This window comes from Lepus europaeus, chromosome 17, assembly GCF_033115175.1.
Source record: "Lepus europaeus isolate LE1 chromosome 17, mLepTim1.pri, whole genome shotgun sequence".
NCBI lineage: Eukaryota > Metazoa > Chordata > Mammalia > Lagomorpha > Leporidae > Lepus > Lepus europaeus.
This window is the reverse complement of record NC_084843.1, coordinates 57,042,201-57,064,815: the sequence shown is the minus strand read 5'-3', so window position 1 is coordinate 57,064,815 and position 22,615 is coordinate 57,042,201. Positions and strand designations below refer to the sequence as shown.

The 22,615-nt window shown below is 35.4% G+C and overlaps 1 protein-coding gene across 1 annotated transcript in view; it reads left to right on the top strand.

Annotated features, from left to right (window-relative positions):
- CTNNA3 (catenin alpha 3) overlaps positions 1–22,615 on the top strand; it is a 1,620,267-nt gene that overhangs the window by 345,470 nt on the left and 1,252,182 nt on the right. The window contains exon 5 of the mRNA XM_062214092.1: positions 696–959. Coding sequence (XP_062070076.1) covers positions 696–959 — 264 coding nt within the window. The remainder of the gene's footprint in view (positions 1–695; positions 960–22,615) is intronic.

Genomic DNA, 22,615 nt, shown 5'->3' with positions numbered 1-22,615 from the left:
ACATTTTACTTTTGTATTTTATTGAAAGCACATATAATTAAGTCAAATTATCTTGTGTTTTTGTTTACTTAGTTTATTACCCATAGTGCCCCCCAACACAGACCCTAAAAGGAACATAAGCTTTATCAGACCAAGGTCTTTATAGAATTGTTCATATTTGTACACTCAGCATCTATCAAAAGGGCTGGCTTATACTAAGTGCTCAGTAACTATTTGTTGAATAATTATCAATGAAAGAAAATCCTCTTATTAATTTATTAGTGTTTCAGAAAAATAGAAGAAAAATACCTGAGTGGTAGGAATTTCAATTTAATGTTCTTAACACACTTTGTTTAATTTAAATAATGAGGTTAAGTGTAATTCTCAGCATCTATGGGAAAAATTATCTGTATTCTTGTTATTCAGACTCTTGTATCATGAACTTAATAATATGAATGCCAGAATATGTTAGCGATTTTTAAGGATATGATTGATAAATGCAAGATCTCAGTTTTCATGCATCTGTACCATTGAAACCCTACTTGTAAATTGTCTCCTACTGTAGATTTTTAACAGAATCTGATGGTATGGGAGATATAGCTGCCCCCTTAGTGTCTTTTATCTTTTTATTTATAGTGACAGAAAAGTGGAGCTTCTTTATGTGGGTATCCCATAACCTATTGTTAAGAAAGCACTCTTTTTATTTCCCTTCTCAGGATTTAAAATCTCCACACCAGAGAGATGAAATTGCAGGAGCCCGGGCCTCCTTGAAGGAGAACTCCCCACTCCTGCATTCAGTTTGTTCAGCTTGTTTGGAACATTCTGATGTTGCTTCCCTCAAAGCAAGCAAGGACACAATTTGTGAAGAAATTCAGAATGCCCTCAATGTAATTTCAAATGCTTCCCAAGGCATTCAGAATATGCCCGCTCCTCAAGAACCTCAGGCAGCAACCCTGGGAAGTGCCCTGGATGAGCTGGAGGTAAGTCCAGAGAGAGAGACACAATGTGATTTGATGTCTCAGCACAAAAATAAAAGTAAGTGGGTTTTCAGATATGTGTGTTGGAGTTTAGAAAATGAGAATATAAAAATACAGTTATTCAGTTTTTTTTTTTTAACCTTCTGTGTTTTCCAGTGAATGGAAAACAGGAAAATATTCTATTAGTAGACTTCTCATTACTTTACACCCCTGCAAAGAAGCCAATAAATTTAAATTGGGATTTTTTTTAGATTGATTTTTTTAGATTTTTTTTACATAGAAAAACTTATGAAATGAAAGATTTATTTATTCTACAAATATGTATTATTTATATAGTTCTATATATCTCAATATATATTATTCCTACCCTTAACAAGGGCTTACATTCTAGCAGAGGCATATAGACAAAAACCAAAAATAATAAACATTGTAAATAACTCAGTTGTATAGTATGTTATACAGTGAAAGTGAGATGTTGCCAAAGGCTTAAAGGAAGTTAGGAAATTGGTCAGATGAAGATCTTCACTAAAGGCTTGAAGGCATCCTCTATGTCTAAGGAACAACATAGATGCCAAAGTGCCTGGGTGGAGAGAGTGAGGGGCTGATTCATAGCAGCTGTGGTTAAAGAGCCAATGGGACCAATTTTTGAAGGAAATTTAAGGACCCTGGCTTTTCCTCTGAATTAAATGGAGATCCCTACAGATCTTCATAACACTGAAAAAAATTTTATACCAGTGATGCTAGTAGATATTTGTAGAGTATTAGATTCCAAAATACATTATATATGACATTTCTTAATTGTGAAACACTTAGTAAGAATCATTCACTTAATTATTATAGTATCTCTATAAGGTAAAGTATTAGTGTTTTTGTTTTACAGAAACAAAAAACTCTCAGATGTAAAATCAAAAAGCTAGTGACTATGTAGCCACATTGTGAATATAGACATTCTGATTCTAGAATTTCTAACTGTTGTGTTATATTTGGCTTGTACAAATAGAACTAATGTGCTTAATTAAAATTCAATACAATTTATGCTAAGAGTCTTAATTTATGTGGACTAGCAAGAAATTGTAAATGTAATCAAGTCTAAAAGGTTGGATTACTTTCTTGTGAATAAGATTATATCACTCAATCATATGAACAGACAGAATACTAGGTTGTGTCTAGTAAGGTGAGGTAAAATTTTCTAGGGTAGATGGGTACAATTGTTTACCACATTTTTAAACAGTACTAAACAAAAATTGTGTCAGGGGCTGCTCCCATGAGAGTCCAGTTCACCTCAGACTCTACATCCTATTTTCTTAGGATTATAGAAGATGTAAGATCTCCAAATTATTTATTCTTTTAAAATTTCTCCTGTTTATTACTTTACTTGAAAATGACTGGTACAGGCCTGAAATGTCAATGGTTGGAGTGGAGGAGAATGAATGTGTATGTGTGTGTGCACACGTGAGCACATACAAGTATCCTCAATGTAAGTGAGCATTACTCATTCTCAGGAGAAGTCCTCTCTTCTGAACAAGGCAGGAGGGAATCCTTAAGATATTTCCCTAAGATTCTTATACTACCTTAACAATATTTGATATTCAGTTCTAGTCAGAGATAGGCATGTGCACACTAATACAAATGCCTGAATTTTATATATATTTATATCCATGTTAAACATGGCTGCTGAGGATCTCTGAACTAGATAAAGCAGAATTTATTGAACATTTAACTTCTTTTAAATGATTTTATAAATTAAATGCTTACACATTTTATGATTTACAGGAAACTATATTGGTAAAGTATATAAAATAACCTTTACTCTCTTTTGCTCCTGCAAATGTAATACTATGAAATAAATTGATGTAGTAAATACTCTGTTGGGAGCAAGTCTCATTAAATGTTTATAGTGTAGAAATATATCAAAGTGCTTACTCAACATACTATGCTGAAGTTTTTGTTAAATCTTTCATTCTGACCCACAGCGAGTTGTGGGTATGAAAACAGATATAGAAGTTAAATTAGAACATTGCAGAAGTTAAATAAGTTTATTTATTGGAAAGACCGGTGTGGATTATAGGATTTTTTTTTTTCTGCATTTAGACTGAATAAAAGTTGAGATGTGTCAAATTGTAGATTAATAGAATTTTGAAAATGTCATTAAACAGGAAATTTTGCCAATGGAAATTTCTTTGAAAACTCCAAATCCATAAAGATATATTTTCTCCTGCACAGAGGGGAAAGGCAGTTGTAATTGCAGTACTCATGATTTGTCTGGATCTTCACGCTGTAAAGATGATGACAACAAAGAGCATCTGCATAATGTTTTCTTATTTTCAGAGTTGTCATGTATATTTGCTTATATTCTTCCTATTATACATTCATGTACACACTGTCACTTACATGTTCTTTTTTCATTGTTGTATCCTTGTATCCTCAGCACCTAGAATAATTGTCTGAACATAGTGAGTGCCAGGTAAATATCAGTGAAGGAATGAATGAATGCAGGAATACTCATGTCATTTTGAAGTATTGGAATGAAGATCATTTTCCCTCACTTTTGTTGTTTTCTCCTTTCTCCAAATGGAAATGTATGTATTTGAGGATATTTTGCTCTAATTTGTTTAACTCTTTACTTGTCTAAATAGTGCTCAGTATATTTTCTGTTATAAGGTAGCACATATATATATATATATATATATTCTTCTTATAGTCTGAAAGTGAAAATAAGACATCTTTCAATCAGATTAACATTAAGAGCTAAAGAAAAAGGAGGCACAACTGATATCTGCAAGTACTTTAATATGACTTTTAAAAATGGTTTGTTTTCTAGGAATATAGTGAACTCTAAGAACTAAAAAAGATGGTTAAAAATTGAAAATATATAGTTAATATGATAGGTGAATTAGGGACTCTTGCTAATGTCAACATAAATCTAGTCTATTGAACAAGAACCAGAATTGTTCTAGGAATGGCGGGGGAGTTTTATTTTTGCTTATAGGCTGGATATTGAGGGGTTAAAGATCATAAACTGAAGAGACAAAGCTTGTATCTTGTCACTTAGAAAGTCACATATGAGGTGTTGCATGAAGCTGAGAATTCTTAAAATTCGAACACCTTTTTGTAAGAATGAGAAAAACACTAGCCCACACATCAGGAAGTAGTAGGAAAACTTGGCTAACTTAGCTTTGGCTCTGGGTGGCTCAGTTAAAAAAGAGTGCATCTTGGAAAATTTCTAACCTGTCCTTATCGAGACTTTAGGTCAGAATTAATATTATCTATATAGCCTTTAAAATCCCAGTTGAGAACCTAATTTAAAGTCATCCTTGCAATACCTCCAGGGACTTGGCATAAGTAAACACAAATTCTTTCTGAACTCTGTAGCCATTCTTCAATAAATTCTCATAAAGTTTCAAGGCACACACATAAGCCAAGTCATCCTGAGTGAGATACTGCATAAATAGGAAACTGCAGAATCAGATCTGCAAGCACTATAGAGATTAAAATTATGACAGTGATTATAAATTAGTAGGTTTAACATACATTATGTTATCATTTGTTTATTTAAAGTATAATGTATTTCTTCAAGAAACAAAAGACTTTCAAAGTTGAACAGGGGAAATATCTAAAATGGAGAGTTGGCAGGGGATGGGGTGTCCACTTAGGACTGTGCACAAGACAAGTGCCAGATTACTTTCAGAGGATCTCCAATTAAACAAACTGCTGATCTGTCATCAGAAATCTTACAGGATAGGAGAGAATGGAGAGATAGAGTCCAAGTCCTAAAAGAAAAAAAAGGCTATCAACCCAGAATACTGTACCCGGCAAAGCTCTCATTTATAAATGAAGTTGAAATAAGCACCTTCCAAAACAAACAGAGATAGAAAGAATTTGTCACCACTCGTCAGGCCTTACAAATGATATAAGGATGTTCTACACACAGAAACAGAGAAACTCATCATTATGAAAGAATGTGAAAGCAGAAAATCTCCTAGTAAAAGTACAAAGAAAATCCAAAGCAACTATAGGAATATCTATGGAAAAAATAGCAGGACCAAGTCATCACTGATCAATAATAATGTTGAATGTAAATGGCCTAATTTCTACAATTAAAAGATACAGAATGACTATATGGATTAAAAAAGGAAGACCATCTATTTGCTGCCTACAATAAACACCCCTCACCAACAAAGACACTCACAGACTGCAAGTGAAAGGATGGAAAAAGATATTCCATGCTAATAGAAAGGAGAAACAAGCAGGAGTAGCCATCCTAATATCAGACAAAATAGACTTTAACACAAAAACTATTAAAAGAGACAAAGACGTGTAATGATTGATATAACAGGAAGATGTGATTATAGTAAATGTTTATACACTCAATGCCAGGCCACTAAGCTATTTGAAACAAGTGTTAATGGATCTAAAGGGAGACATAGACTCCAATACAATAATAATGGGAGAGTTCTACACCCACGTTTCATCAATGGATAGCTCAACTAGACAAAAAAATCAATAAAGACACATGGCATGATTTCAGGTTTTTTTTTTTTTTTTTTTTTGGACAGGCAGAGTGGACAGTGAGAGAGAGAGACAGAGAGAAAGGTCTTCCTTTGCCATTGGTTCACCCTCCAATGGCCGCCGCAGCAGGCGCGCTGTGGCCAGCGCACTGTGCTGATCTGAAGACAGGAGCCAGGTGTTTCTCCTGGTCTCCCATGGGGTGCAGGGCCCAAGCACTTGGGCCATCCTCCACTGCACTCCTGGGCCATGGCAGAGAGCTGGCCTGGAAGAGGGCAACTGGGACAGAATCCGGCGCCCTGACCGGGACTAGAACCTGGTGTGCCGGCGCTGCAAGGCGGAGGATTAGCTTGCTAAGCCATGGTGCCAGCCTGTATAGCATAAATTTTAAGTAAAAGCATTTAAATGTGAAAAAATAAAAATATAGATATATACTCTTAATACTGTTTATATGAAGCACATGTCAAAGGATGGAAAAGATATACAACTAATCCTAAGCAAAGAAAGCTGGTGTAGCTTATCAAGTTTGGTAAAAATAAATTGTTAATGATAGTTATTATCCAGTGAAGAAGGTTAAATGCATTAGAGGCATGCTCTTTTCAAGGTAAAATGGAAATTCAAGAAAAATTAACCACATAATAAGCCAACAATTTTCAACTAGTATTATACAGGCACCTAGAAATACATTTAGGCAGATAAGTGAAATTACTCAACTGTTTGGAACCCCTTTGAAAAGCACATCTATATAACTCGTGGGTCATGAATAAATTCTCATTGAAAATAAAACCACTTAGGAATGAGAAATAGCAGAACCGTAACATCAAGAATTGCAGAATATAGCTGAAAGTAGTACTTAGAGGGCAATTTAAAATATAATGCTGTGTTAGGAAAGCAGATGAGTTCAATCACTGAACTTAGTTTCCATATGAGTTTGAAGTACAGGATATAGGAAACCCAGAAGGAATAAATTAATAACGATATAAATTAATTGAGACCCAAGGAGAAAATGAGCAAAACTAATTATGTGTTGTTTAAAAAGACCAATAAAATTGATAATTTTTTTTGGTGAGCTAAATTATGAATCACGAGAGCAGACAGAAAACAGCATTTATAAATTGAATAGGGGGATATCATTGTAGAGAATATCACTAAATATTCTAAAGAATGTTCTGAAGAAATTTACATTAAAAAAATTGAGTAAAATAGAAAAATTCCTAGAAGCCATAACTTACCAAACCCGACTCAAGATAAGAATATATGCATTAGAGAATTAAATAGATTTACTTATTAACAATTTTTACTTAAAGGTAACAGCAGGTCAGAGTACTGAAAACCCTTCCAGGGATATGTATTCCCCGCCCCATAACTTCCCTCCCACCCACAATCCTCCCCTTTCCCGTTCCTTTTCCCCTTCCATTCACATCAAGATTCATTTTCAATTCTCTTCATATATGGAAGATCAGTTTAGCATATATTAAGTAAAGATTTCAACAGTTTGCACCCACACAAAAACACAAAGTGAAAAATACTGTTTGAGCACTAGTCACAGCATTAAATCACAATGTACAGCTATGTAAATGTATTTCTACAACGTCATCCTAGGAGTAGTAAAAGAAATATCAGTACTTCATTTAACTGCATAAAGCAAGTGAAACCAATAAATCAACAATAAACAGGTCAGATAAGAAAGGAAATCAACATGCTGAACTAATTTATGAAATTGGAAGTCAATGTCCTTTAAAAAAATGTGAGCATATTGTTTAGCAATAGGTAAAAAATCTCTTTATAAAACAGCTTAATTTTTTCCAGGAATGGGATGTTAGTTCAACACCAGAACATTCACTGTTGTGATTCATCATATTAACACATTAAAAAAAATCTATATTATACTTTCAGTAGATAGAGAACATTTGAAAATTTCAGTATTTAAAACTTGTAGAAAGCTACAAACAGAATTCTCTTGATAGTGTTTCTACAAAATTCTACACTAAACTTCATATTTAAATTTGAGTCATTAAAACTGTTTTTCTTGAAATTGGAAATGCAACCATAATGAATGAGTTATAGCCATATATGTCAACATGAGTAATATCAAAACAAATTTTTACCAGAGAAGGATAAGCCATGTGAGAAACCATACATTTTAAAATTTCTATAAAGGTTAACACATGCAAAACTTAACAGCATATTTTTAGTGGTGCAGACATATATGGAGAGCTATAAAGAGAAGTAAGAGAAAGATTTATGCGAAATTTAGAAGTGGAGGGGATGTGGAAAAAGAGATTGTAAAGCCATATCAGAGGCTTTAAATCTACTGGGAGTATTCTTTTTCCGAGTCTGGGCTTGTACATGCATGTTTGTTGCATGTTGCTATTCTTTTTCATACTATCTCTAATACATTTATAGTAGTGAATAACCCTTGTTAAATGTAATCAATTGTAATAAAATAGGATGAAATCTGAGCATAAGTTATGCAACAATGTTATCTTTAAATTTAACAAATATTAAATCTGTTTTCTATGTAATCAGGCATTGTGCTCTATGCCAGTTCAGTACTAGTACCTTATATTTGTAATATTCAGTATTTGCATGTTTTATTAGTAGTACCAAATTGTTATAGAGCACAGAGGTCAGGAATGAGGTACTTTATAGAGGAGTAAACTACTCTTTTGATAGGTGTATAACTTGACAAGCTGAAATAAAGAGGAATTAAAAGACTTGTAACTTAGATTCATTTCTCATGCCCCACCCCCACAATGTTGCTTTTCCTAAATAATAGCTGTTACGACGAATGAGGCAAAGTATTGTGGTATGATTAGATCTTGAGTTCAATACATTTATGTGCTTGTATCTCTGCTTTTTTCTACTACATGATGAGTTCTATGATAGGAGGAATGAAATCTTATTTATATTGCCCATTGCCTAGCACAGTGCTAGATACATAGTAATTGCTTAAAATATATTTGTTCAACGAATAATGTGCTGATATTTGAGAACCTGGTGAGAGTTTTACAACATTTAATACATATTTTCCCAACAAGATAAATGTAGGATTTATGTTTATTTTGATAACTAAATTGGAAAGGATTGAGTGCCTTATAAAATACATGAACAGTAGTGTTGAGCAGACCTCACTTACTTCTGGTCACTTGGGAGTATTAGATACATGTTGTACATGGCATAATGGAGAATATTAAAATTTTGCTATTTTGAACTTGTTATTCAGCTTAGAAAACTCTCCATGTTGGGCACATATAATAATAATTTTTTCCTTCAAAACATGAAAAATGTTAAATGAAATTAGAGTATATTTGTGTCATGTGTTTCATAGCAATCAATCATCAATATTTACTAGATACTTCTTTTTCTATTTGTACATTCCTATATGCTTCATGGGAATTAGAAAAAAAAAATCTGTGATGCTAAAAGTTGAATACTTTGTTTGAGAGATGAGTATAACATGAACCAAGTGTTAAATTGAAGTCCAACACAAACATTTCCTTCAAATTCTCATTCACATATCACAGGTTAGGCTCCTAGGAAGCCTTCTTATGGCATTTAATGTTAGCGTTACTTTATTGTTAGTTAGGGAATACCTTAGTGGTATTACAGAATGTATTACTTAGTGGTAATACAGAAAAAGAAAATGTGAGCTAATTAAGACACCATGTAGTACAAGGAGATACATTGGCATTTAATGCTGGTTGGAATCTAACTTAGAAAGTTGGCTTAAGGCATATTATATTGTATCTCAAAATCAGCCATTTTTGTTTATTATTTTGAGCACCTCATGATTACTATGGATAGTTTACCACTTTATTTGATTATGTAGAGCTTTGAATGTATCAGAAAACACAAAATTTTCAAGTAGCCATGGAACTGTCACAAAAATTAATCAAAGGGCACAAAGAAACCCTCAGTAAATTCTGTAAAGTGGGAAAGAATCCCCACATATACTCACAAAACTGGTGAGGTGATGGTTATATTAATCAGCTTCATTCAATCATTCTGTACATACAGGTATACCAAAACATCATGATGTCCTCCAAAAACATATGAAAAAAAGAGACAATGAATGAATGACAGTAGGAACATATGTTTTCTATCTTCTTATGTCTGAATTTAGACAAATCTTTTTCTATCTTCTTATTTGTTAATAGTAATTATAATTACTATTAAATTATTTTAAGATTTAATTAGTTTCTGCTGTTTTTATTAACTTCTATTTTATAATTTTTAATTTAATATTAAAAGTTAGATTTTATTTTATAATATAATGAGTACATTTATTTAGTTTAATGTTAGGTTTCTTTTTTCTATTTTTCTTGCTAGCATTTAAATAAATTAAAGTGTCAATTTTCAATAAACACCTTTTAAGATTTAATTGGCCATACTCTTATTTTCATTTTCTTCAGAATATTTATTAATTTAAATTTAGATGTTTTGTCTAAGACTATTTAAAGGGCATTTTGAAATTTTAAAAATCGGTTTCTGGTGTTTAAAATTTTGTTTGCTTATTTTTATGATCCTTTTAAGTTAATTTATAATTTATCTGGAATTTGCTAGAAAATACAGATTTTATTTTGGAAAAGTTTTGGAAATTACATGTGTATTTAAAAATGAGTACTTTCTGTTTGATAGTTCTAAAAAAAATCTTGAGTTTTTTAATTGTAGTAAACAAATTGCACTGAAATCTTTTGTTTTCTAGTTCATGTGTTTGAGAGCGTGATTTGAAGTCTTCTGCACTACAGCAGAATTTGTTTTTTCTTAGTGTTTCTAGTGGAATTTTGTTCCATACATTTAAAAAATATATTAGTAACTATAGAACTTTTCTTTACTCTTATGATTTTTCTTATTGAATTCACCTTTTATCATTGTAAAATATTTCTCTTTTCATGGTCATACACCAATGCTATGTCGTTTAGTATTAAGATTTATATTTTTGCCTTTCTTTTAATTAGCATTTCCCTAATGTATTTCTGACAAAAATTTTATTAATTTATGACTAATCAGTTTAATAAAGAATGGATAAATTTGCTCTTATGAAAATATGCTACAATTATGTAAAGGAAAAAGTGTCCCAGTTCGATTTCTTTCCTATTGCCAGAGATAACTGTTATAAAAAGAATTTGGGAGATGTTTTCCAGGCAGAGGAACATCGTTATGCCTTCTGAAACTTCTATTAAGATGGAGGTTGGGTACTCTAGATAAGTCTTATAGCTTTTTTTTTTTTTTTCCACCTAATATGCCTGTCTTATTTTCCATTCTGTGAAAATTCTTTAGCTTTATTTACTGGTCACTAATTTTGTTATTAGTGGTGTTCATTTTTCTCTTCAAGTTTCAATTATGTAGTTTTTATTTCTGTGATACTACTTTTATTTTACAAGAATTTCATGGTTTTATTTCTTTCGAATTTTAATTATCCCAATTGTATTTCCTGAAGGAATTAGTTCTTTGTTGAGTTAGGAAACTCTAATTCTGTTGATATTTCTCAAACATTTGATGATTAACCACTTGCATAAGAATCACTTTGGAGCACCTGCATTATGGCATATCAGATAAAGCAACTGCTTGGGACACCAGCATTCCATATGAGTGCCAGTTTGTCCCACTACTCTAATTCAGATCCAGCTCTCTGATAATGTCCTGGGAAAGCACTAGAAGATGGTCCACGTGTTTGGGCCTCTACCACCTACATGAGAGATCCAGATGAAGCTCCTGGTCTTTGGCTTGGCCGAGCCCTGGCTGTTGCAGCCATCTGGGGATTGAACCAGTGGGTGGGAGATATCCCTCTCTCTCTGTCTTGTTTTCTCTCTGTAATTCTTTCAAAATAAATAAATAAATCTTAAAAAAAAGAATCACTTTGTGTGTGGGCTAGTAGTAAAGATTTTTAAAATAAAAAAAAAAAAGATGTATTTTATTTATTTGAAATGAAGAGGGGCGGAGAAGAGAGGGAGAGGCAGAGAAAAAGATCTTCCATCTCTTGGTTTGTTGCCCAAATTGCTGTACTGGCCAGGGCTGGATCATGCTGAAGCCAAGAAACTAGAGATCCATCTGGCCTTCCATGTGGTTCACAGGGTCTCAAGTACTTGGATCGTGTTCTACTGTTTTCCCAGCAGCGTTAGCAGGAAGCTAGATGAGAATCAGAGAAGCTGAGACATGAGCTGGTGTTCCCATATGGGATGCTGGCATCACAGGTTTTAGTTAAATATGCCGTGCCACAATACCAGCTCCAAAAGTGAAGGTTTTTTTCCCCCAATTTAGACATACTAAAATTATTTTTTTTTGCAGGAAACAAACCTTCCCAGATTTGAGAACCATCCATCCAAATTGAACAACACTAGTAACCACAGTGAATTTTCCAGTTATTGAGTATACATGTAACCTTGTAGTCATTGTAAGGTTCTTATTATAGGAATGCTAGGTCAAATGGTTATATCAGAGTGAGAGGTATAGAAAGATTATAGATATTTTCATATAACATTAGAGTTATACTTGTATCATTTATATTTATCACTACATCTTAATTATGGAAGTTATTTGGCCTACTGTTAGATCTTGTTATTACTTATGTTGATGTCATTAAAATATTTTTATGATTATTGATGGAATTGACTTTTAAAAAAAATCTGTGGTTTTGTTGTATTTATTAATGTCAGTGTTTTGAGAAGGGGTTTCAGCAGTAGATTGCCAGCAGGTCCAGGTCACCATAAAGGTTAAGAACACCTGTAGTGTATACTTGACATGTAACTTTAGTTTGGATTAATTATTGAGTTGTTATTTTCCTGAGAGTGGACATTGGCTTTCTTGCCCTGCCCTATAATTACTTAGCAGACAGTATGTTTAATTCCTTAAGTCTTTTATTCTAGTATTCTTTTGGAAAGTTCTATTTATTTATTTATTTATTTTAGATCTTTTCTTCCCCAAGTGGGATTGTTCTTTTGTTATTAATCTATTTTTTCTTTCTTTTTAAACTTTTATTTAATAAATATAAATTTCCAAAGTACAGTTTATGGATTACAATGGCTCCCCCCCCCCCATAACTTCCCTCCTACCCACAATCCTCCCATCTCCTGCTCCCTCTCCTATTCTATTCACATCAAGATTCATTTTAAATTCTCTTTATATACAGAAGATCAATTTAGTGTATTCTAAGTAAAGATTTCAACAGTTTGCACCCACACAGAAACACAAAATGTAAAGTACTGTTTGAGTACAAGTTACAGCATTAATTTACATTGTACAATACATTAAGGACAGAGATCCTACATGGAGAGTAAGTGCACAGTGACTCCTGTTGTTGACTTAACAAATTGGCACTCTTGTTTATGGTGTCAGTAATCACCCGAGGCTCTCGTGATGAGTTGCCAAGGCTATGGAAGCCTCTTGAGTTTGCCAACTCCAATCTTATTTAGACAAGGCCATAGTCAAAGTGGAAGTTCACTCCTCCCTTCAGAGAAAAGTACCTCCTTCTTTGATGGCCCTTTCTTTCCACTAGGATCTCACTCACAGAGATCTTTCATTTAGGTCAATTTTTTTTTTTTTTTTTTGCCAGAGTGTTTTGGCTTTCCATGCCTGAAATACTCTCATGGGCTTTTTAGCCAGATCTGACTGCCTTAAGAGCTGATTCTGAGGCCAGAGTGCTGTTTAGGACATCTGCCATTCTATGAGTCTGCTGTGTATCCCACTTCCCTCTTGGATCGTTCTCTCCTTTTTTGTTCTATCGGTTAGTATTTTCAGACACTAGTCTTGTTTATGTGATCCCTTTGACTCTTAATCCTATCATTATGATCAATTATGACCTTAAACTGATCAAATGGACTAGTGAGATGGCATTGGTACATGCCACCTTGATGGGATTGAATTGGAATCTCCTGGCATGTTTCTTTCTTTCTTTCTTTCTTTCTTTCTTTCTTTCTTTCTTTCTTTCTTTCTTTCTTTCTTTTTTTTTTTTTTTTTGACAGGCAGAGTGGACAGTGAGAGAGAGACAGAGAGAAAGGTCCTCCTTTTGCCGTTGGTTCACCCTCCAATGGCCGCCGTGGCTGGCGTGCTGCGGCCAGCGCACCGCGCTGGATGGCAGGAGCCAGGTGCTTCTCCTGGTCTCCCATGGGGTGCAGGGCCCAAGCACTTGGGCCATCCTCCACTGCACTCCCGGGCCACAGCAGAGAGCTGGCCTGGAAGAGGGGCAACTGGGACAGGATCGGTACCCCGACCAGGACTAGAACCCGGTGTGCCGGCGCCGCAAGGCGGAGGATTAGCCTAGTGAGCCGCGGCGCCGGCCATCCTGGCACGTTTCTAACTCTGCCGTTTGGGGCAAATCCGATTGAGCATGTGCCGAACTGTACATCTCCTCCCTCTCTTATTCTCACTCTTATATTTAACAGGGATCACTTTTCAGTAAATTTAAACACCTAAGAATAATTATGTGTTAATTAAAGAGTTCAACTGATAGTATTAAGTAGGACAAAAAAAAATACTAAAAGGGATAAAGTATTAAGTTGTTCATCAACATTCAGGACAAGGGCTGATCAAGTCATTGTTTCTCATAGCGTCCATTTCACTTCAACATAAAAAACGTATTTATGTATTTGAAAGTGTGACAGAGAGAGTGGGAAAGATCTTTGATTTGCTGGTTCACTCTCAAAATGTGTGAAACAGCCAAGGCTGGAGCAAACTGCAGTTAGGAGTCTGAACACCATCTGGTCTCTCACACGTCAGTGGCAGGGACCCTTGTAATAGGGCTGCCATCTACTTCCCTTCCAGGCACATTAGCAGGAAGCTGAACTGGAAGCTGGCTTGAACCAGTCACTCTGTTGGGAAATACCTCCCATGGAGGGACTTAGCACCCTTTACTACAACACCTACTCCCAGTCTGCTTTTTCTTTCTCTTCCCCTTCTTCTTTCCTTATGTCCTTTTCCTCCTCTCTGAGACACAATTTCTTTTCACATCCCCCTCACCCCAGATTTTTTTCCCCACTTCCCTACCTAGAGAGAATTTCCAAAACATTCTCTCTTTTCTTAATTTGTGTCTTTTTTTTTTATTGTGCACATTTACAAATTTAAATGACACAGTGATCTCTAGTGAATTTTGGAGAAATGTAGTTTAAAAACAACATCTGCCAATACCCCAAACCTCTTCAAAAATGTATAAGGGAAAGAAAATTGTTTTATTATTGCTAAACGTTAAGCCAGAATGTGATGTGCAGCACAGACAATGCACTAAAGTGATTGCAGAGACAGAAAGAAATCTCACCATTTTATACAGTGAAGCAGACACAACATAACATGTTGATGACTTGTATGACATGACAACAACTGATACTGACAACTCCTTAAGTAAGAGGATTTGACAGTACCGTTTATTTGCATACATAGTCATCCTAATTTCATCTGGTAACTGGATGACCATCTATGTTTGTTAATTGCTTTTACTTAAAGGAAAAATGAACTTTTTATATCTTTAAGATAGGATTTTGGGGGAGGGAGGGCAGCGCTGTGGCGGAGCAGGTTAATGCCCTGGCCTGAAGCGCCAGCATCCCATATGGGCGCCGGTTTGAGAACCGGCTGCTCCACTTCTGATCCCGCTCTCTGCTACATCCTGGGAAAGCAGTAGAAGATGGCCCAAGCCTTTGGTCCCCTGCACCCATGTGGGAGACCCGGAGGAAGCTACTGGCTTTTGGCTCCTGGCTTCGGATTGGTGCAGCTCCAGCCGTTGGGGCCAATTGGGGAGTGAACCAGCGGATGGAAGACCTCTCACTCTCTCTCTGCCTCTCCTCTCTCTGTGTAACTCTGACTTTCCAATAAATAAATAAATAAATAAATAAATCTATTTAAAAAATGATAGGATATTGGTCTATAACTTGGAGGAACCAGTAACTCACAGAAGTTAGACTCCCATCCTCCTTCCTCTATCTTCTTTGATGATTACATTTCAAAGAGATGTCTCCCAGGTCCTTGAGAAAGACTCCTGGATTGAAAATCTCCAAAGAAGCTTATTTAGCTTTTAAGAAGCTTTTCTTACATATGAAAGGAACAGAGAGAGAATCACAATGACAAGTTTAGTAAATAAAATGCTGAAAGTGAAAACTGGTTCTTGTGGTGGAGGAATGCCTCTTTCTTTTGTCTCAAGGTAATTTGTTGTTGTTGTTGTTAAAAAAAGATTTATATTTATCCTTATTTTTTCCCAATAGAAAAGCATTTTCATTCTTTGTATATATTCTAGAAATGGCCTCTCTATATACAAGTGTGGGTATAACTGAGATATAAATCCCTAGCATAGTAAATGTTTTATAGATGTTTGTTGAATCCTCTTTCCAAGCTATATTCTCGAGGCTCTTATGATTTAGCAAGAAGCCATCAGGGAAGGCTTTATGGGAAGGGAACTGAGCAACATCTGGAAGGATGGAAGATTTTGATAGAATATGTAGTCTTTCTATAGTTGCATAAAGAGGATTTTTACATACTCTGATGCCTGTGCAATTGTAAAGGCAGAAAAATTTAGGTGGGTAAATAATGACTAAGTAGGATTATTTACTAGCAGGAGATTTCACATAGAAACACACCGTTAAGGAAGAATAGTAGAACAGAATTAAAATTATTCTTTTGTTTTAAAGATTTTATTTATTTATTTGAAAGGTAGAGTTACAGACAGTGAAAGGGAGAGACAGAAAGGTCTTCTGTCTGTCGGTTCACTCCCCAGACGGCCGCAATGGCCTGACCTGTGCTGATCCAAAGCCAGGAGACAGGTGCTTCCTCCAGGTCTCCCACGTGGGTGCAGGGGCCCAAGGACTCAAGCCATCTTGTATGCAAAAGGAGCAGCAGGGACTAGAACTGGCGTCCATATGGGATGCCAGCGCCGCAGGCAGAGGATTACCCTACTGCGCTACGACGCCGGCCCCAAAATTATTCTTACTTGGGGCTGTTTGGTCAGTTTGCTTAATCAATAGACAGTGCACTTTGTCTAGTTCAAGAGCTTATACATTTGCCTTCCTCATTAGCAACAATTAAGACATTTCATAATATCTATCTGGGGAAAAAGTACTTTCAAATGTAAGAGACTTGTTTCTTAGAAAGAGATTTTTCTTTCTTAGAAAGAGATTTCTTTCTAATAAAACCTGTTTCCTTCTCAGAGGAATCAAATCTCCAAGTTTGTATTTCTCTTTTTGAAAAAGACAGCCAATATAGTTCTTTTTCTGCAGTAATGAAATTGGAATTTTCAGTGCATGGTCATTCATTCTATACAACTATATTTACAGCTGTAAAATTGTATATAATTTGTTTGTAAATAAATTTTGAGAAACTAAGATATTTGGACTTTATTACTGAGCAATATTTTAACAGGACAGAGGCAAAAATCAAACAGATGCTTCAGGAAGGTCATTTAGTCTCAAAGTGCAGATTATTTTGCAGGATTGGAAGGAGGAAGAAAAATGAAATTTTTTTTTTGTAATTTTTCGGGTAGGAGGTAATAATGACTAAAAATAGAACAGAAATGGAGAGGAATGGATATGAAGAGGGAATAAGAGGGCAAGTGACCCAAGATAATTTAGATATGGAGCTATACTTGGAAGAATGGTGGCATCATACCCTCAAGAGGAAGATGAATTGAGTTGAGAGAAGAAAGATATGATGTGAAAATAGGGAGCTAAAAAGAAATAAGCTTCTGAGTATTCAAATAAATTTTTAGAGTTTTATGAAGGAATTACAAGTGTACATGGTATGTACTATTTCCATACCTATTCTTTAAAGAATATTAGTTAACGTTTTTCCAAAAGTGGAAAGTTTCTATCTTCATTTACAGTAATGTTGTCCATTTCCATTTGTAATTGTAGGTAGTATCAGAAATCAGATTAACACAGGTGGAAAGTGATTAATCATTGAATCCCTTTTTTGGCTTTGCCACCTGGAGCACAGTTTCTAGCCTGGTCAGTCTGTTTGATAAAGTACTTTATTAGAAATTGGATGCTTATTTGAGATATTTGAAATCAAGAGAAGTGAAGTAGCATATGACAATCATTGATGTATTTGTTACATTTAAATTTTTTTGTAAAATACAGTATTTATTTGTGTTTGATCATGTGAATTTAGAGAGATTTATTTTTATTTTCATCAAAGTATGTTAAGTGTTTATATAGAGTACACAGATTATACAGTTCTTTGTTTTAGGACACAATTTGGTAACATTTGGTTACAGGTGTGGCTCATCATATAGTATGATGGTTTGCTCCTTAGGTTGTTTGATTATTGCTTTTCTATTGAGAACACTACAGTGGTCATGCTATTTCTAGAATTCAGCACCTATTTTTTTTAGTGGCAGATGTTCGCTGTTAAGATTCAGGCTTGCCTACATCCAGCTTTGGATTTATCATTTATAAGTTTTAATTGCACATTTTAGTATTTAGTAAAATTTGCCAAGGCAAGAGAAATGGCAGGCAATTATATTTTGAAACCTAATTAAACTTTATACTGCGAGTTTAACTTCAAAGATTGTTTTCTGAGACCAGTAGGAAAAGAAAAAAAAGTCTTTGTAAACTCTAAACAAACTTTCGGAAGAAGATGCTATTGACTGTGAAAAAAAATGACTGCCAACACATTAGTTTTATAATAAGCATGCTTAGCATTTCAAAGAAATGGCCAAAATATCTCATGTTTTCTTCCACAAATCTGGGACTGTCTTCATGGATGTGTAACCTATGCAGTTACATAAGTCCCCATAGTTAGAAGAGTCTCTTGTTTAATTATGTGATGTTGCTGTGTTGAAATTCTGAATGCATTTTGAACAAGGGGCCCCACAGTTTGATTTTGCACTAAGCCTCCCATATTAGGTAGTTGGTCTTTGATAAATCCTTGGGTTACTTTCAGGTTGATTTTCATTATGCTTAGTTCCGTTGCCTGATACCAGCTCTACTTTGAACATGAGAAATTGGGTTAAAATGAAGCCTGCTAATTTAGGTTGATTACTGACATATATACAGTTAGAACTAAGTGCAAGTTTTGTTCACAAAATCTCAGCTTCATAAGTCACAGATGACCACTTGAAGTTAAATGAATAATTTAACAGGCATGATCCAAAACAGGAAAGACCCAGAGCTTCAGAGCAAAAGGGGAAAAAATGGAAAGTAATGAATAGACTCGCGATGCCTGCCAATATTCTCTCTGACTCCTTTCCAAGCCTACTATAAGTCAATCAACTGGCATATGTCATGCCCTGCAGATGGAAAAGCAGCCTAGGGAAATGTATATAGCGCAAATACATGGGTCTGCTATGCAGCTGCTGGAGTTATTTTGTTAAGCAGCCTGCCAATATCCATGAGTACTGAAGGAAGGTAGTTAAATTGTGGGAAGTGGATTAATATTTATTTCACATGGAAAATGTGCTGTCTCTAAAAGGCACAGTGACTTCTTCAATGCCTAGACAGAGTGTGACCACATTTTTCTCCTCACTTTACTATCTTAGTCACGTGAACGCTGGTTGAGTCTTAAAAGGGTGGAGAGAAGCCAGAAGCAGAGTAAGAACTCCAGTGATGGATGAGGCAATTTAATAAATGCAGCTGTTAGGTGAGTATCCTAGAGAAAGAGAGAGAGAGAGAGCGAGAGAGAGAGCGCATCTTTTTTGGTCAGTTGTCCCTTTGGTGAGGAACAAGATGAGACATATACTGATAAACATCATACTGAAGGCAATGAAATGATCTGTTTTAGCTGATATTTTCTTTTTTTTTTTTTTTGACAGGCAGAGTGGACAGTGAGAGAGAGAGACAGAGAGAAAGGTCTTCCTTTTGCCGTTGGTTCACCCTCTAATGGCCGCCGCGGTAGCGCGCTGCGGCCAGCGCACCGCGCTGATCCGATGGCAGGAGCCAGGTGCTTCTCCTGGTCTCCCATGGGGTGCAGAGCCCAAACACTTGGGCCATCCTCCACTGCACTCCCTGGCCACAGCAGAGAGCTGGCCTAGAAGAGGGGCAACCGGGACAGGATCGGTGCCCCGACCGGGACTAGAACCCGGTGTGCCGGCGCCGCAAGGTGGAGGATTAGCCTGTTGAGCCACAGCGCCGGCAGCTGATATTTTCTAATATTGAAGAATTGAATAGTCTAATTTAAATGTACTGCTTGACGTGTTTTTAACAAGGTGTACCAAGTATGATGTTATATTACATCCTATTGAAAAGGTGAATGAAAGGGTTTTGGGTTTTGGGAAGACTGATGAAGATGGGCAGTAGAACGAGCTTTATTATCTGTCTAGCATGACCTGTGGGCATCTTTTGCTCATGAAATAGGAGTGGCTTTTCTTGGGGAATGCATAAAAGTATTTTAACCTGATGGAGATCCCACTCCACTGAGTGGCTTGGGAGATGTGATCACTTTATGTCATGCCAGCATTCTATAATGTACCAACAACATTTTTTGAACAATGTATGGTTAAAAGGAGAATCATATTTGGTACTGATACAGAGGCTGTGTCAATCAAGGATCCTGCCTCCAAAGGAATTTTGTGTTTTCTTGGGAAAATATTGTACTTCCTTGCTTTGTTCTAAAAGTCCCTTAAATTGGGATGATAGATGCTCTATTCACCTATATTAAGAGTTCTTATTTTCTTTCAATTTATGTATTCTTGAGCATATTTTTATTTTCTACACATACCCCCCCCCCCACTGCAACAGATCTTCAAATATTAAATACCAGGCAAGATCATGACTAAGTCAGTTTGCAAACCGTTTTAAATTTAATCATTTCTCATCCAGACTACATGTTCACTCTTACCTAAATTTGTTTTCAGCAGCAGAACTCAATATGTCTCTTCTGTTTTCAGTTCTGATACATATCCCTGCTTATCTCTTTACAGACAAGGCACTCCTTCCAAGCACTGATTTTTGCCTTCATATTCAATTGTCTTTCCTTTTTCTGCAAAGAAAAAGGTGAAAGAGGTCTTACCACATTTTTTCTTGGTAGACATAATGGTAAGCTAATTATTTTTTAAAAGATTTATTTATTTATTTATTTTGAAAGACAGAGTTACAGAGAAAGGTAGAGACAGAGAGAGAGGTCTTCCATCCGCTGGTTCACTCCCCAATTGGCCACAACGGCCAGAGCTGCGCTGATCTGAAGCTGGGAGCCAGGAGCTTCTTCTGGGTCTCCCACATGGGTGCAGGGGCCCAAGGACTTGGGCTATCTTTTACTGCTATCCCAGGCCATAGCAGAGAGCTGGATCAGAAATGGAGCAGCTGGGACTAGAACCGGCGCCCATATGGGATGCTGGTGCTTCAGGCCAGGGTGTTAACTCGCTGCACCACAGCGCAGGCCCCAAGCTAATTATTTATATATCTTGAATAGAAAAATTTGGAATGGAGTCTGGTGATGGATTTTCTTCATGATAATATGTACTGGTAAATTAAAGTATATAGTTTTTTTTTTTAAATAAAAATATAGTTTATGCTCTGAAATAGCATATCATAGTGTATTAGATCAATATCTACTTAAAATAGTTATGTAGATGACACATTCTTTTAACATTAATTTTATTTTTAATGTTGTTCTGCATCTCATTAAGGTTCATGAAGAACCATATTGAACATCTGCAGTTTATAAAAGGAAGAAAATCAGTAATCTTTCAAAATCTTCTGTTGTGATGAAAGCTTTATTTTTCATTTTGTTGGATTTTCAGGCACCATTGTAATCATTCCCTTATTATCTAATATCTGATGAATCATTAAACACAGTAGCACATTGGTTTTATTACTGCCAATGTGCATGTCACAATAGCTTTTAGCAAACTATGTCTTCCTCGTTTTCTTGTTTGTTACTTCCTCTCCTTTTCCTTCCCCCAGGCATCTTATTTCCTCTGTCACTTTCTCAACTTATTCCAGCCCTTTCCTCTTTTTTCCTGCCCCCCCCCACCTTTTTAATTTCCCACTTCTCTCTCCTCAACTTGTACTTCTTGTTCCTTGATAGAGTGAAAAATGAAAATCAGATTGACAAAGAACCACGGGAAAAATTTAGTCTCTTTGATAAAATCTTCAAAGGACTATAAACATCAAAGTGTAGCAGAAGAAATGATCTTTGTTTGATATTTTTCTGGCCAACCATTGAGTATGTCATTATGTAAGTAGTAAAACAAAAATAGCTGATTAGTGGTAAGTGCATAACCAGTTGATTTTTTTCTATAGGTAGCCTTAATTTGGAAAGGATAATAAGCCAGGAGCTAACTCTTGCAACCACAAACCTACACCTATTGGGAATAGCCCTAGCCACATTGTTCTTTAATAAAAAGAAAAAGATACAAAATGTACTCAAATGGATTAAACTGTGAAATAGTGTTTTCCTTGGGATACTTTCCATCTTTTATTCCAGAATTCTTTTTTCTCAGATTATCTCTTCTCTCTTTTCCCATTGGTGCCCAGCCAGCATCCTGGGCATCCAAGATTTGCTTTCTGCCCTTCCACACTGTGATTAATATTGTCTGGAGCTTCCTCTTTTCTTAAGGGAAAAAACTTGATAAAGTTGGTATTAAATACTGAAAACAGCTTAAAAATCTGTTGTCTACCAGTGCTTTCTTCAAACATACACACTCGCTTAGGGAAGCACTGCTGTTTAGTCACAATCAACCACTCTAATTGTAGCTTTATGTGCCAATGGTTGTTCTGTATTGTAGAGTAGGTTTTCTTGGGAATACATGATGCTACAACATGAGAATCATCATCATCTTTTATCTGAGGAAACCCAGCTAAGAGATATCACAAAGAAATAATCCATGGGAAACAAGATGAAAGTCAGCTTGAAGAGCTGTGCTGTTCAATATGGTGGCTGCTGATCACATATGGCTATTTGAATTTAATTATAAATAAAACTATGAATTCGTTATCTTAATTATTCTAACTACATTTCAACTGTTCAATGGGTACTATGTTGACCATTGTAGGTAATAGAAAATTTTCGTTTCTCTTCATTTTCACTAGACAGCTCTCAAAAGAGTATAATTTGGAGTCAGTATAATTTCATCCACATTTCTTACTAAGGTAGCTTTATGTAGATTCCATAATGATTTTGATACACTTATAGGTGAATGCATCCTAATATAGACTTTCAAACATAATAAATAGAGCAATTATTGTTTTTAGCCTCAGTTAACTAGGTACATTTGAATTAATTTGTATTTAAAAATA